Source organism: Neofelis nebulosa, chromosome 8 (assembly GCF_028018385.1).
Source record: "Neofelis nebulosa isolate mNeoNeb1 chromosome 8, mNeoNeb1.pri, whole genome shotgun sequence".
NCBI classification, from domain to species: domain Eukaryota; kingdom Metazoa; phylum Chordata; class Mammalia; order Carnivora; family Felidae; genus Neofelis; species Neofelis nebulosa.
This window is the reverse complement of record NC_080789.1, coordinates 74,464,267-74,480,951: the sequence shown is the minus strand read 5'-3', so window position 1 is coordinate 74,480,951 and position 16,685 is coordinate 74,464,267. Positions and strand designations below refer to the sequence as shown.

The 16,685-nt window shown below is 38.4% G+C and overlaps 1 protein-coding gene across 3 annotated transcripts in view; it reads left to right on the top strand.

Annotated features, from left to right (window-relative positions):
- The window catches only part of LRRK2 (leucine rich repeat kinase 2), a 144,177-nt gene that overhangs the window by 99,896 nt on the left and 27,596 nt on the right, over nucleotides 1-16,685 (top strand). For all 3 annotated transcript variants that reach the window (XM_058743103.1, XM_058743104.1, XM_058743106.1), the window contains 2 exons: nucleotides 1,806-1,996; nucleotides 7,467-7,627. In XM_058743103.1, coding sequence (XP_058599086.1) covers nucleotides 1,806-1,996; nucleotides 7,467-7,627 — 352 coding nt within the window. The remainder of the gene's footprint in view (nucleotides 1-1,805; nucleotides 1,997-7,466; nucleotides 7,628-16,685) is intronic.

Here is a 16,685-nt window from a genome sequence, read left to right as displayed (position 1 = left end):
TACACTGTGGCTTTACAGATAAGTTAATGAACATTTTATATATAGAAGCAAGTCTATGAACCAAATCTGGGCACAGTCTCTTTCAATCTGTAGGCAATTGGTTGTATAAATTGATTTTTCAGCCTTGGTCATTAGTCTTCAATATATGTTCCAAATTTTATTCAGTGTGCTCAGGGAACCCTGTTGGAAATCAAAACATTAAGAATGTATACAGGACTGAGTAGTGTGTAGGCAGCTAGGTGAACCAAGGAAATGCTAGAAGAAAGAGTAGGGCGTACATAATGTGCTTCTTTAAAAAAAAAAAAAAGAAAGAAAAGGAAAGCACTGCAGTGTTCAGGGCCACATTCTGAGGGTCATTCTACCAGTGGTCATGAACTGGGGCTGATCTATTACAGTCTTCTGCTCCTTTCTCTTTGAAATCAGTGAGCTGCTTTTCTAGGATGGAAATTTTGGATTCAGCTTCTGTCTGTGCCTATGAAAGAAAACGGACCTAACTTGACTGGTTCTCATCAGTTTTAACCAACTGGGATAATCAGACAGAGGAAAAAAAAAAAAAAAGGTTTTTATCCACTGAGGAAATACGATTGCAGTCTGAAGCTTTTGTTCTTGGAAAATCCCCGCTCAGGGTATTCAGCCTTTCTTCTTCAGCTTGCAGAATTCTCCACACTCCACTTTCCTTACAAATGCAGTTGGCACTGATACTCCCCATCTTTGAAGCTGGTTTTTAAGAAGCAGAGGTTCTGCAGACAGAAATCACAGTTTATAACATGAATCAATTTAATATCACATGAACTATAAATTTCAACTAAATTAGGGCTTCAGAGTAAAGTGAAATATGCAGAATAAAGTATATATGGAATTCACAAACCACATATAAAGGAGATTGTAAAGTCTCACAGGATGTGGTCTAGGGAGAGGATTACATCAGAATGGAGACCTCTCTGTTCAAGCTAAAATGGTATCTTTGACTTTTTGGAGAGAGATTCTTGCAGCTGGGGATTGCTTTAGCGAGGGTGGTTCAAGGCAGGTTACTCTGAGAAAGTAAGAGTATTTGAGCTAAGATCAGAATGATGAGAAGCCTTCAGAAGGGTGAAGGGGTTTCAGAGCATAGAGACCAGCAGGGGCAAAGGCCCAGTGGCTGGAATGAAGGAGCTGGGCATGTGCGGTGAATTGAATGAACACCAGTGTGGCAGAAGGGTGCCTCGTGAAGAGGAGAAGACACAGAAGGAGATGGGTTTTGAGAGATGGGCCGGGACCAGATCAGGTCAGGCCATGGAGGCTGTGTGAGTACACAGGGTTTTAATTCAAAAGTAACTGAAAGTTATTAGAGAAGTTTCAAGAGGAGTGATACCATGTATTCCCATGGGCTTAGACACCCTAAGCTTTTCTAGTCATTAAACCAGAAATGATAGGCAGGTGGTACCTTACATGCCAATTGCAGTTGATTAGTAGCAGCTGCTCAGAATCCTGGCCTGAGAAGGAATTCTGTGGCTAACTAGGATTCATTAGATAAGATTGACGTGACCTGATCGTGTGACCACAGCGGGGGTACTGACCCTGCATTAAATGTTCTGAAAAACGCAAAGCAATAAGGAAAGATAGAACTTAACATTTTCATTCAGAATACGTTTTTAAAACCAGTCATTTATTCTTGAATATGTGGAAGATACAAAAAAGATTAAAGAAGAAATGGAACATTTGCTATAATCCAGTTACCCAGAGAAAACCACACTCAAAGTGTTGAGACACTTAAGGAAGGAGGTACTGGGGCTATAGTACTCTTAAATGGTTTTTTCCCTTTGTAGGAGCTGGTGGTCCTTTGCCACCTGCACCACCCCAGCTTAATATCTTTGCTGGCGGCTGGGATTCGTCCTCGCATGTTGGTGATGGAGTTAGCCTCCAAGGGTTCACTGGACCGCTTGCTTCAACAGGACAAAGCCAGTCTCACCAGAACCCTACAGCACAGGATTGCACTCCATGTGGCTGATGGCTTGAGGTAATTAATTAGGTCATGTGGTTTTCTACTCTGTGTGTGACAAGAGTGAGCCTCAACTTCCTCCCAGGGCTTGGAGAATAGCACTTTCCAGTAATATCATGTCCCAGTAACATTTCACAAACAACTTGAGGGAAAAACTACCATTTCCCTGAACAGATTTTGTAATTCCATAAAATAAGAGTAGGAAGACCATGCAGAACGTCATAGTTAGTTGAGTAGAATTTGGGGGGCACCTGGGTGGCTCAGTCGGTGAAGCGTCCAATTCTTGATTTTGGCTCAGGTCATATCTCATGGTTCGTGGGTTCGGGCCCCACGTTGGACTCTACGCTGACAGTGCAGAGCCTGCTTGGAATTCTTTCTCTGCCCCTCCTCCGCTTGCACTTTGTTTTTCTCTCAAAATAAATAAAATTAAATTAAAAAAAAAAAAAAAGAATTCGGGCCCAGGAAACCTGTTCCAGAGCTCATATTCTTAAAACTGTAGTGACCTCCTTGCCCTATAAAAATACAGGTTAAATTTCAAAGTGCCAAGGAAAGTGTCAGGTATCATGGACAATTCTAATAGGGAAAGATCGGTCCATATTTCTGAAGGGGACTGGAGTGATTTTCTGTGTCCAAGGCATACCCAATCCTGCAGCCAGCTGGTACCACGACAGAGTGCCGGAGAGGCAGCACCAAAGAGCAGAAGGGCCACAGTCTTGGGAGACAGAGGGATTAGGAGAAGTCATGGCTCCACACACATACCTGTGATTTTATACCTCCGAAACTCATCTGTCAGAGTCTGTAAACTGTGACTAATACAGTGCGTGACATCTCAAGGACTTTGTGATAATTGGAGACATCCCAGATTAAAGTCTGGATTTCCTTCTCCACCACTGTCCCCATCTCCAGTCACACACTTATTTCACCTTGGAGTCGTCCTTCCTTCTTTCCTCTCTCTCACATCCCACACCTAATCCTTCAGCAAATACTTTCAGCAGTGCCATCAAAACCTATCTTCATGAAGCTACTCCTCACAGGCTCTCTGCCGACCCGCAGTGTCTGAGCCGCTGTCATGGCTTCTTGTCTAACCAGCCCACTTGCTCTCACCTTTGCCCCGTATTCCTCTTCACATGGCAGTGGCCAGGGGGCTTTTCTATGTGGAAGTTGGCTCAAGTCTTTGTCCTGTTATCAACCCTCTCCTATCTCACTCTTCAGTCACTGTGCTCAGCCACTTGCTTCTCTGAAGTTTCTCAGATGTGCCCAGGGCTTTATACCAGCTCTTCTCTGGACCAGGAGAGCCCGCCCCCCAGATATCCTCTTGGCTCACTTCTCATTTCTTTCAGGTCTCCTCTCAGAGTGGATGTCCCTGTCCACCTTACGTCTCTCTGGCACCTGTAGCACTGATCACTGCCTGCTGTTCTTTATATTTTCATTTAAAGAGTTTGTTCATTATCTGTCTCTGCTGCTGGAAATCTAAGGGCCGTGATAGGACTTGCCATCTTGTTCACCTTCATATCCCTGGCACCTGGAATGGTGAACCCCCAGTAAATACGTGTGGGCAGTAGAGACAGATGGAGATAGGAGAGAGGGAAGAATACAGTACCTGGCACATATAACCACACAGTGAATGCAAATTTCTTTCCCTTCCTTCCCTTCTGAAATACGGTGACTATTCCTCTCAGGCAGTGTCCAGAAATGTGAATGGAATAGATGGCAAGGAACACAAAGAAGCACTGCTCACAAACAAATAAGACCAAACCAGGAAGATACAACTTAATAGTGTATAGAGACTATGAAAGACACATAAAATAAATAGGTTTTCCTTTTTGGAAAGACTCCGGAAACTGCCGAAAATCATACAGATTATTAATGAAACAGTATTGCGGAGGTTTGGATTTGGGTTGGTATATCTGCTTTTGAACACCAGGGGGAACCATGTGTTAAATTAATCCAGATAACAGGCAACAACGTCTGGTGTATTTCAGAGCGGGATCAGTCACTTTCCTAAGTCCAGATCTTAGTTTTCCCCTAATTCTTCCACATAATTCCCAGAATGCTTATTTATAAAATGATGAATTTCTATCTTTCATTCACCACCATGTGAAAGACCTCACCTCTAAGGTAGCTTATTCTGGTTCTCTGAGACCTACTTTAACAACTCCTGCAGTTTCTGATGAAGTAAATGAAATCTCAGCATATTTTGCTTTAATTCACCTGATTTCTTCTCAGCCTAATGCCAAGACAGCTTTCTGGATCTTGTGCCACAAGAAGCTAGTAGATTTCGGTAGCTTTTAGTCTTCTACCAGCACTAAGTATATTTTTAAAAACTGAGCATTAATGTTTGTTTCCTCAGATTTCAGCATAGAACTGTAAATACAGAGGTAGAAAGAGACAATAATGTCACACTCCTCTGGAGTCCCTTAAATGATGGAGCTGTTTAGAAAGATATACAAAACTTTTTTTCACATTACATATTCTATCTCTTACAGTATTGCCTACGCTCTTAGCTTCATTCCTAATTCAGTCTTCTCCCTAGAGCTATTTATCGTAATTCTCAGTTACCTATGAAGATATGGTCACTTGTATTTTCCATAAGTTTCTTTGTTTCATTATTTACAAAATTGAGTTTATTCTCTCTGCTACTTCCTCCCGCCATGAATCTGTTCTTTCCCTTGTGTCTTCCACTTGCTGATGGCAATCCCTGTAGTCACATCTAGGCTACCCCTCTCGTCCCAAAAGTAAGTATCCATTTGGCCACCAGGTCTTTGACTATTTCATATTATCTTTTTCATTTATTTCACATTATCATTTCATTTATCTTTATGCCACTACTGCTGCCTCGGTCCAGTACCTCCAGGGAATTATCAGAATATTTATGCTAAAATAAAAACCTAATTATGCTTGAAATTCCCTGGGAGTTCCAAGTTCTTTGTGAAATACATGCAAACTACTTGGCAGAGCATCAGAACTCTGGGTGTATGCCTCTTGCCTTTCCACTGCCCTCACTCTACATTCTGATCATTCTGAGGGTCTTGACTTTTCCTGGACATCCATGTCTTTCTTTCATTTGTCATTCCTCTTTTCACACACTTGTCTGCCTAGAGAATTCATTTTCCTATAGAATTTGCTCACATACGGTCTCCACGATGAAGCTCTGAATAGATGGTCTCTCTGGCACAAGTTTCTTGGGTTGGCTGTATGCAGGGATTTGTGTTAGGTGCTGGAGAGGAAAAGGCAGACCTTATGTGTATTATCTTATCAAAGTTGAAAACTTGCAGTTTAGTGGGAGAGTCTGCTTTGCTAGCTTTAGCTCTCTTTTTCTCACTCTGGCTTTCCTAGCATTTGGTACCCACTGCAGTTCTGCAATCTTGTTTGATAACCTGTCTCTCCTTCTAGATTGTGACTGCTCAGGAGTGGAGATATAAGGATATAAGGGATATATAAGATATAAGGATATTATTATATCCCCTAGTGACTGGCCCTCATAGACACCCAATACAGATTTGTTATGTGAATGAATGCATCTCATTTTTTAGACTAATTCTATTTAGGATGAGATAAAGTTTACTTTCAATTATAAAGAAAGGAGTTTCTTAGCAACCTGGATGATAATCACAATTAAAGAATGACTAACTGAGTTTGGACCAGTTTATTTTAATAAAATATTTGACAATGTTCATTGTCACATAATGCATAAATTACAGCTGAATTATTTTCAGTAAGGCAAGATCTGCACTTGTTAATGTATCAAAAGCTATTTTGCTAGTGTATTAGAAGCTATTAAAACTGTACTTTTTAAGATTAAATTCTATAATTGAACATTTTAACTAACCCAGTTAATCTTTCCCTCCCACAGACATTATTTCAAATTAAGTTTAAGTATTTTTTTAACCTTTGAGAAGTATTCTGAGAGAGTCTGTGTTCTATAAATATTCTGAAAGAGGCATGCATTAGGAAGGATTTGGATGCTATTCAATTATGCATGACTTGGCTTTAACTTTTTTCTTCTTAATCTCCCAGCTTTTCTCTTCAACAGGGCAAGGGTAGCTAATGGCCTTTCAGTAAGCCCTTAGTAAATTTTCTCTCGAGTCCATTACTTATCGTTAAGGTCAACTTCATTAGTACGTTTATCTTATTTTTCAGCCAAAAATGGGTAGAGCGAAATGAGTAGGCCTAACGTCAAATGTCCTGACTACATCCTGGAAGAGAAAGAAACTTGCACAGTAGCTGATGCAATTAAATGATACATACACTTCAGGCCATCATGCAATGGAAAGTTTAGAGTATCGCTGCCACTCTGCTCATAATCCCTCTAGCAGTGATTCATATTAGGTAATGGAGTAAATATTTATTGATACAGTGTGAACCCAAACCAAAAGCCGCCAACAAAGAAAGGATTTAAATTTACCTCTGTTAAGTTCTGTAAAAAATTGTCCTTTCAAGGTAGGTCATAATTTGCCTGGGAGATCACGTGGAGAGCTATAGCAAATTTGACATCATGGAGCAGGGAAGACTGAGCTGGGGGTGCAGGGGAATCTGAATTTTGTGAATATGTAAGGAAAGGTGGTGATGGAATTACTTTACTTGTTGGAGCAGAGGAGTAGCTCTCTTGCTGTGTTGCCAGAATAGACATGACCTGGTTCAGATTAAAACTTCATTGTGTCTTTTAATCTTTACCTGCAGTGTCCAACTCTAGCACTTATATTTGATTGGATCAGTCTCTGAAGGAGATGACTTTAACATCATCCGATATCACCAAGACATTGTTTTACTCGTTCCAACTCTGGGTCCAAAATGTTCTTTGTTAGACTTAATCCATAATAGAATTGGGTTTAAAGTAAATTACATCTTTGAACAGAATATGATATGGATAGCTAGAAAAGTTTCTTATGTTGATTTGTTATTATTGAAAAAGGTGAAAATATTTTCCCCCAAATTAGGAAACATTTTAGTCAGAGAAAAATAAATATCGAAAGAGAAATGGAATAGAGAGAATTTTAGAAGCTAAGATAAACTTCTATATGGTTTTAACAAAATCAGAACTAGTAAGTAAATGGGAGTTACAGCAAAATACTATCAACTCATATTTCACATATTTACATTTTAAACTAATTAAAATAGTCATATGACCTTTGAGAGAATTCAGAATTCCTTTTCAGTAATAATTAAGCGTGTGAAAGAAAACTCACCAAAAACTGGTACTTTGCTTGAACTGGTTGTGCCTTAAAGTTTAAATCACTCATGTATCAGGATTGACCTGTTTTTTTGTTGGTTTGCTGTTTGGTTTTAAAAGCACAAGCTCATTTTGTAATATTTGGCTTGCATGTTTTCATTCCCTTCTATGATATCTCTTCACTTTGAGGGGTCAAACTTAGCACAGAATTTTTGATGCTTTGGATAATAGAGGTACGTACATATTTAATGAAATCATGGCAAAAATTGTAATAATATAATCACATTTTAATGACTCTGCCTGTGTGTTTTCTGGCAGATACCTCCACTCAGCCATGATCATATACCGTGACTTGAAGCCCCACAATGTGCTGCTCTTTACCCTGTACCCCAATGCTGCCATCATCGCAAAGATTGCTGACTATGGGATTGCTCAGTACTGCTGTAGAATGGGGATAAAGACATCAGAGGGCACACCAGGTACGTGACAAGGTTTGCTTGGTAATTCCTTCCTCAGGATGGATAACCAGGGACTTCAGTTGTAAGTTCAGGAGAATCAAGAGAATGCCAGGTCTTATCACGTGGAACAGATATTTCTTGTGTGAATAACTGTGGCCAGTACATAGTGATTTTAATCATTGTATTCTGTAGGGGAGAAATGATCTACTGATATAATTTGCCATGGGGGAAAGTAGATAATGTTTGATGTCAAATTATATTTTTAAAAGTTGGATTTTTAAAACATTTTGATACTCCAGAGGTGGTGAAAAGGAACAGCAAAATTTCAATCTAGGTACTGTTCACATTTACCTTTAGGAGACAAACTCAATTCAGATTCCCAAACCATTTCTTGTAACTCTGAAATCCAAAGAACTTGGAAAACCCAAAGATTTTTTTTATAACTGATTTAGTGGCAAAATCTGACCCCAACTACTTTGATGCTTAATACAGTCTTTATTTCTCACACATATTCTCAGTGTGAATATGCGTATGTTTCATGGCAGAAAAGAGCACATTTGAGTACAGGGTGCTGGCCCCAATCTTAATGAGTTTATGGAATTATATGCATTATTATTAACTTTCTTAAATATGAAAAAGTATGACTTTCTGAATACTTCTGGCTCTAAGAGTTTCAGATAGGGACTTAGGGCCTAGAGTTTTCAGTTGTACTGTTTTTGATACAGGCATACTTTCTTCTTCTTTCTTTCTTTCTTTATTGGTAGATTGGTACAAGAGTTTAAACCTTTAAATCCTGCACTTCAGTTTTCTTTCTTCAAAATTTGTTAGTTGTTGATACTTCAATACCTAAAAACAGCTTCTGTCTTTGGCCCTCTGTAGCAAGATGAGTCATGGTTACTATGTAAAGTGAAATGTACCCATTCTGGATGCCATTATATCTATTATCTCCAGAAATCAAAGGCATCATTTTCTTGCCTTAGATTTGAATGTTGCTTTTTAGGATCATCCACAGCCCCTATTTTTCATGCCTGTTCTAATAATCCTCTTACTTCTTCTGTTACCTGACTTTCTACCAGTGAAAATCCACTTTCTGTGTTCTTGTGTTTGCATGGGCTTAATGTTTAGACGTGTTCTTTCACATTACTTTCTACTCCGTGGAATCCTGTTCCTTTCTCAACTCCCATTCTCTTTCTTCTAGTCTCGGATTCATCAAAGTCTCAGGTTCTGTTTAGTAAGAAATAGTCATAGGACAGGTGCTCTGTACAGACATCTTGTGTTTTGGCTTTTAGTTTGAGTGGGAATAGAAGATTGAGGGGTTGACTTATGTTTGGGGGATCAACTCCATTTTCAGAGAATTTTGTATTGTTTATTATTTGTAAATAAAGTTACAGGTGACTTTACATCATCTTGATGATTGTAGCTCAGTTAAAACAGATGCCTAAAATGGAAGATAATAGGGGATGTCTGAAAGTAGGCAAAAATACTAGTTTGTTCTTTAACCATCCCCCTTCCCTCCTACCCCCCCACTTATGTACTTAGATGAGCAGATGGCCCCAGCTTCCGATGCCTGGTTTTATTTTTGCTTCAAATATCTATCCTCCCTTTTGTTTTTCATACCTATGTATTGAAAGTAGAGTGTGCCCTCCTATAAACCTTTCAAAGTACATATGGCTGCATGTGTCACTGGGTTTAATAATAATAAAATAATATTATCTCTTGAGCACCTGCTGTGTACCAGGCTCAGTGCCAAGTACGTTAGACACATGATATTTTAGCCTCATGCCAAGGCTGAAAGTTAGCTTTTATCTTCTCATCTGTAAAATGAGGAAGCTGAGGCTCAGAGCAAGATTCTGTACTTGCAGGAAGTCACGCAGTAAGTGGTCAAGATAAGAACTCAATCTAAGTGAGAAATGAATCCAGAGCTATTTGGCTTTAAATGCTAAATCTCTCTCCTTGATTACATGCAACTCTAACACGTACTTAAAGAGGCTTAAATACTTCATCTTGGTTACTAAAAAATCAAAATAAAGCAAAATGATGGCACCATCAGGAACAGCAGACATTGTCAAGTATAGTTTTGGAAGAAGAATCATGGGGGATGGAATTCCATAGGCCTTACATATTCCCACCTGGAAAATGTGGGCACAGGATGAGGGGTCTTCTCTTAGGAGATCTGTTCATTACTCTTGTGTGACATGAAAGTGGGCCAAGCCATTCACCTGGGGCCTGCAGTTTGTTCCCCCTCCAACTCCTAATCCGGTAATGGTGTTCATGGAGTAGAAATCCTATTGTTGAAACCTTGTTCACCTTCTTGGACAGTTGTTCTGTATGGTCCCTGGTGACTATGACCTGGAACTCAAACCTGCCACCTCCCTCAGTGGGCTGGGCTCAGTTCAACTCTGTTCAGACTCATGGCTTCCTGGTTTTGGTCAAAATTTGCCTAAAGTTCAATATCCAACTACTTTTTCACAACAAGCCAGATACTTGTTACTGATCCTTTTAATCTGCTATATCAATGTGTCACAACATACACATGGAGAAAGATCATGACAGAAAAACCTAAAGCCTGATCCCTTCTATTCTGTCCTCTTTTCCCCCAGGCTGCTTAATACATTGTAAGCATTTTTTTCTTGCTATATCCCAGACCTTCTCTTTATCATTACTGAATTCATTATTGTTAGAGAACTTCCGATGGTCTCAGCCCAAAACTTGACCTCAAATTTTAAATAACAGTAACCGTCACCACTGCTAACCACCATCACCAGACTTTTCCTTCCCCAAAGCAATTATGTTTGAGCAGAGAATCATCCCCTTTCATATGATTTCAGTGATCTCCTGTCTTTTCTTTTTAATGGTTTTTTCCTCTTAATGTTGTAACTTTTAACTTGGAAGCTTCTAGAGAAACAAAAGACCACGTATTTGTTAAACTTGTGTGTGTGTGTGTGTGTGTGTGTGTGTGTGTGTGTGTTTATACTACCCTTACAGTGGTGCATTCACTCTGTTGTACGCATGTGAGTGTGGGTTCATTACTGTTGTTTCAGAGAAGATGGGAATGGGAGCAGACCTTTTGTAGTATGAACAGTGTGCTGCCTTGTGCTTAGACTTTTGTGTGGGTTGATTATCTCATTTAATCCTTTTGACTGTCTGACATAGGCCCTATTACTATTCCTGGTTTACAGATAAGGAAACTGAAGCCTAGGGACCATTAGAAATGTCTACAGGGTCATACAAGAAGCAAATGCATGCCACCCAGGCGCACAGCCCATGCCAGGTAGTGCCAGAGTTGGAATGCAAGTTAGAAACAATTCAGTTATTGGCAAGGACTGACACAGTGTCTGTTTACATTGTGAAAGGTAAATATGGGATGGATACTTTCAACTGTAAATAACTTGGAGAGCATCAACTTTAACTCAGTTAAATAGATATATTTATATCATATCCTGTCTTGAGTGCCAGTCAATTCTGGGTCCTGTGACAGTTGCATTGTTGACTGAGGTGGATGGCTGAATGATGGCTTCAACTGTGCCAGCATCCATGGAAATACAGTAGTCTTTGGGCAAATAACAATGTTATTCTCTGGCTATACACTATTATCTGAGAGAGATTATGAAACATGCTCTACTCATTTCTCTGAAAGTAAAAAAGGAAAGAAAACATGTTTCTCTGCATGATGTGATATATAGTCAGACCTAACTTATAAATTTCTTAGATGTTTGATCTATGGATCTTTACCTTATTTCCTCATTGCATTTGTTAAAATGCAGGCTTATCTGAAAAAATGTTTAAAAACTGTCTAAAAATGGTGTTTAGACAATGAATTACATTTTCCCCAATTATTTTGATACTGTAATTGTTATGATAATTCCCCAGGGAAAATTTTCCTTATTCTTTACTCATTTATTCAGGCATTTGGCAATAATTTATTGAACATTTTCCAAATACCAAACTGGTGCAACTGCTTCATAGCTGTGTGGTGCTGATCAAGGTTTACTTTTGGGGGCTCAGTTTTCACTTAAGAAAACTGTGATGAGAAAAAATAATGCTTACCTTATAGGGTTGTATTAAGGGTGAAATGAAATAATCCACACAAATAGCATACAACAGGGCTTGGCATATTGTAGTTGCTCTATGTCAGCAATTGCTCTAGTAGTGAATTTGGGGGAATGTGCGTGAATAAATGTGAATTTTACCCTCCAGGAGGCACACATTTTGCCATGACAAGTAGGATTACACAAACCAGTAATCATATTTTGTCAGTTTCAGTAGGCAATCAATGTATAGTGATAAGAGCACAAAGGAACAAAAAATTAACTGAGCTGTAAGTTGTCAGGACTTCCTTCATAGAGGAGGGGATTCTGGAATTATATCTTAAAGGATAAGCGGGAAGTTTGAGAAAATAAAACAAAAAAATAATAAAAAAGCAGGAGTAGGCATTCCAGGCAAAAGGTACTAAGGTATAATATGACTTGTTTTATTCAGATAACTGCACAAGAAATTCTTATGGTCTAAGTAATAGATGGAGTATGGGGGGTTATTTAGTTAAGTGTTTTTCAATTGTGGCTGTGTACTGATGACATGTAGAGCTTAAAGAATGTATCTCCTGGGGTTGTATCATTTACAATTCTATTTTAGTAAGCATGGAGTGGAACTCTGAATCTGGCCACAGCCTAGAAGCTCCTAGAGAATTTTCAAATATATGGATCTCAGGACCTCATTGCCAGGGATTCTGATTTAAGTTCTGTGAAGTCTGGGATGGAGCCCAGATATTGATATTATTAAATATCTCTAGGTAATTCCAATGTGCATTCAAATTCAAGAGCCACTGGTCTAGAATGAGGGTCAAGAACATCTTCAGTGTTTCTAGCACACAAATATTTCTGATACACAGCCCATTATGACACTTTTCTAGCTCATGAAGGGCCTTTTAAATCATGCCAAATAATAGCATCTTTCAGTTTGGGGAAGTCATTGAAAAATATTCTTATTTGTTAGCGAAAGGTTTGCATCTCGGCATCATGCCAGCATGAATCGATGATAAAATGGGCAACTGAAATTTTGGTACTGTCTCACAGTGGGGGGAAATGTTATTTATAGAAAAACTTTTAACAAGATGATAAGTATTCGCTCTAGATTTTGAAAGTATGCGCCTATGATAGAAACAAAAATTTAAGAGTAAATAAATATGAATGGAGTTTGGACTTATATCCGAATTTTTAAAAAGTAATGTCAGCCACCTTCAATTAATCTTTCTCTATGGTGCACATTCTAGGCACAATAGTGGATTCTGGAGATGCACAGATAGATATGACTTTGTGAACTATTTGGCTGTCTGGAATCTGTTAAACACTGGCTGTGAAGTCAGACTGAGTTGGAATTCTTGCTCTACCCCTTACTAGCTGAGACCAGAGAAATTACCTTTTTTCCTTGGTTAAACAATAGTAGCTAATAACAATATCTATTTTAGGGGATTGCTGTGGAAATTAAATTCATATAAAGAAATTCATAAAAAGTGTTTAGTACAATGCCTGGCACATTCTACCTGCCTTTGCTTTCCCCGACTTTCTGCTCTTTCTTCTCAACTTAGAGGGCACCAGGCTCTGATTTTGGTTCCCTTCCCTGTGCTGTGGGCTGGAAACTCTCTGCAGGGCCATCAGAGGACTCATCTTGTTTGTTCGCTGTCTCTCAGGGATCACTCTCCTGTGCTCCTAGTGTCCAGTGTTTCATATATTTTGTCTAGTCATTTCATTGTTTTATGCACAATGGTAAATCTAGCCCCTCTTGTTCCATCTCAGCTAGAGGTAAAAGTGACACATGCTTAAATAAAAGACTTATTTGGACAGCCTGACTTAACAAATGCACATTTAGGATGTCAGTTAGTACTTGACATTTCTAGTCTTTGAGGGCCATTGATGCTAAACAGGGTATTCCTTCAGTGTGGTGATATGGTCCATGAGCATCAGAAGTCATTCATAATATCAGACCATAGATCATGTGGCAGTATGGTCCCTTTGTGAAGATGCAGGAGATGTTCCTATTTCTAACCTTTCTCAATGGCAGGTGATAGTAGAAGTGTTCATTTTCTTCCCAAATTAAATTCAGTGGTGAATAAATTGCATAGCTTGAAAGTTCATTCTTCCTGTTACTACTATGGTGATAAGCATAGTTAAATGTAAAGTGAAAACTTTGGAAGTACTTGCAGCTGCTGTTCCAGGGGATGCCTTGGTGATAAGGTACATGTAAAATACATGGCTTAGACTGATAATCAAACATCATGTTGACAGCTTAGGTCCTAACACTCTCAGTCCCCCCCCTCCCAGTCATTTTGGTTTTGAGGTGAAGGACTCCATGATGAGGCATCTCAGGCCAAGTCATTTTATTTTTTTTTAAACTTTATTTATTTATTCTGACAGAGAGTATGGGAGGGGCAGAGGGAGAGAGGGAGAGAGAGAGAGAAAATCCTAAACAGGCTCCACATTGTCAGTCTAGAGCCCTTTGCGGGGCTCAAACTCACAAACCACAAGATCACGACCTGAGCAGAAACCAAGAGTCTGACACTTAACTGACTGAGACATCTAGGCGCCCCAGGCCAAGTCACTTTAAAGTAATATTTGATTTACGAAACATAAGGGCACGAGATGAAAGCAGAAAATGCTATTAAGGAGGTCAAAATACGTGTTTCTAATAAATTAGCAGACATAATTCTTACCACTCTCATAAGATAGAGATATATCTGTATCTAGATTCGATTGTGCTTAAGTTTTTAATAGCTGTATTGTAAATTCTGCTTTAGTTTTCTTTTTCTAATTAATATTTCATGGACATCTTTCTGTGTCAAACATCAGTTTTAGCAGTCACGTCGCATTTCATTGCTAGTATGCACAGTATTTACTTACTTAACCACATCTTGATGTATATTTAAATTTTTTTCTGACTTTTTGATATATTGACAGTGCTTTAATTGGCATAATTGTAAATTTAAATTGTCCATTTATGAGAAATAATTTTTTAAAGTTTATTTATTTTGAGAGAGAGAGATTACATGCAAGCTGGGGAGGGTCAGAGAGAGAGAGAGGAAGAGAGAATCCCAAGCAGGCTCTGTACCATCAGCATGGAGCCCAACATGGGGCTCTATCCCACAAACTGAGAGATCATGACCTGAGCCAAAATCAAGCGTCGGCCGTTTAACCAACTGAGCCACCCAGGTGCCCTGTCCATTTATGAAACTAATTTTTTAAAATTAAATTCCTAGACATGGTATTGCTGGTGTGCATATTTTGAATTTTGAAACATTAATTGCCTCCTAGAAAAGTTAGTAAATTAAAATTCCCTTCATACTCAAATTAGAGCTCTCATTTCCCATTCGGGGTTTGTTACTCCTTTTAATCTTCATAAAATTCATAATCAAAAATGAAAATGTTTTATGTTTTTGTTATGTTTAATGTTTTTATTTTTAAAGTATTTATTTGCTTGTTTTTCATTTGAGGCTAATCAATCTTTATTATATAGGACCTATTTTTCCTTTCACGTTCTGTATGATTTTGTGTCTTTATTCATTCGTCGATTGTCCTTACCATTCATCAATCTGCTTTTAGTCATGTGTACTCTTTGCCTCTCTTATATTGCAGGTATTTTCAAGTGTAGGGTTTTTCCTTCAACCTTGTTTATGGCATATGCCAATGTAGGGTTTGAATCTTTGAGGTACAGAACTTTTGTTTCTTTTACCTTTTGGATTCTGATTTTCCTGATATGTTTCATCGGTGCTACACCAAGAACAGGGATGATGGGGGTGGTCTGTCCCACTGTAGGAAGTTGTTTATTACTTTTAAATTCTCTAAAGATACTGTGAATTCATCAGGTGAATTTCAAGCAGCATTTAGAAGTGCCTTATATTGTAATTGAGGTATCTCCTGAATATATAAATAAGGATTATGTTCTCCCAGTGGGAATTGTGTCAATGAAGATATTTATTTTGAAAGGAAGAAGATAAGAAGGTTAAAATCATTTCCGTGTTGAAGTCAATATTTCTTTCCATATCCTCGCAATTATCTTTCTTAGCATCCCCTGACTCACTAAGAAAAAAAATTCTAACCCTCTGTGCAGCTCTAACATCTGTGGATTGATGCCTAGAGGGCTAAAAACTGTTGCGACAGGATGTGCCTTGGATGAGAATTTAGATTAAGTGACCCTTGAGTTTTTCTGCTCTAAGGTCCCATGATTCCAAATCCTAATGCTTCAAACAGCAAATTTACCAAGAGACAAAATATAGTGAATGTTTTAATAGTCTTTGAATGGTACCTTGCTATAATAGATACCCCAAAAATGTGTTGAATGAATAATAAATAATTGGATGAGATTTATTTTAACCTCTAAAATCCCTTTCACATTCTAGAAAGGTAAGCATAAATATTCTTAATGAACTAGCTAATGTGTGAGCAGCTCATTTAAGTACTCTTGAATTTACCATTCATTATCTTTGTGGCCTTAGGAAAACGCATAACATTTTTATGTTATTTGTAAAATGGAAAGTCCTCATCTGCCCACCACAGGTGATTTTTGTGCATAGCTAATGAAATACTTAGGAAATTATCTGTAAGGTGCTATAGGAATATGAATTGGGTATTCATATTTTACATTATGCTTACATGATGTCACAGGTATAGTTTATTAGGGATCTTTTTAAGAACTGTCTTAATTACTTACACAATTCTTGAGTTTAGGGTATGAGTATGAAATTATGGCTATGTAGGAAAATGTCCTTATTCTAAGAAAATACATATTATATCTATCAATTGGTCAATTGACAGATTGATCGATATATATATTATATATATGGAGAAATGGTGAGTGTATGTGTGTAGAAAGAGAGAGCATGAACAAGCGTGGCAACATGTTACCTGGAGAATGTTAACGATTAGTGCAATAGGGATTATCAAACTCAAAGATGACATCCCATCTTTCTGATTCTTTATGTCCTTCCTGCCTGGTGAAGGACTGCTGGGCCTCTCATCTTTTGATGGTGAACTCTCTGTCCAACAGAACTCTTTCCAAATTCAGTCATTTCGTTCTTGAAGGCTGTGAA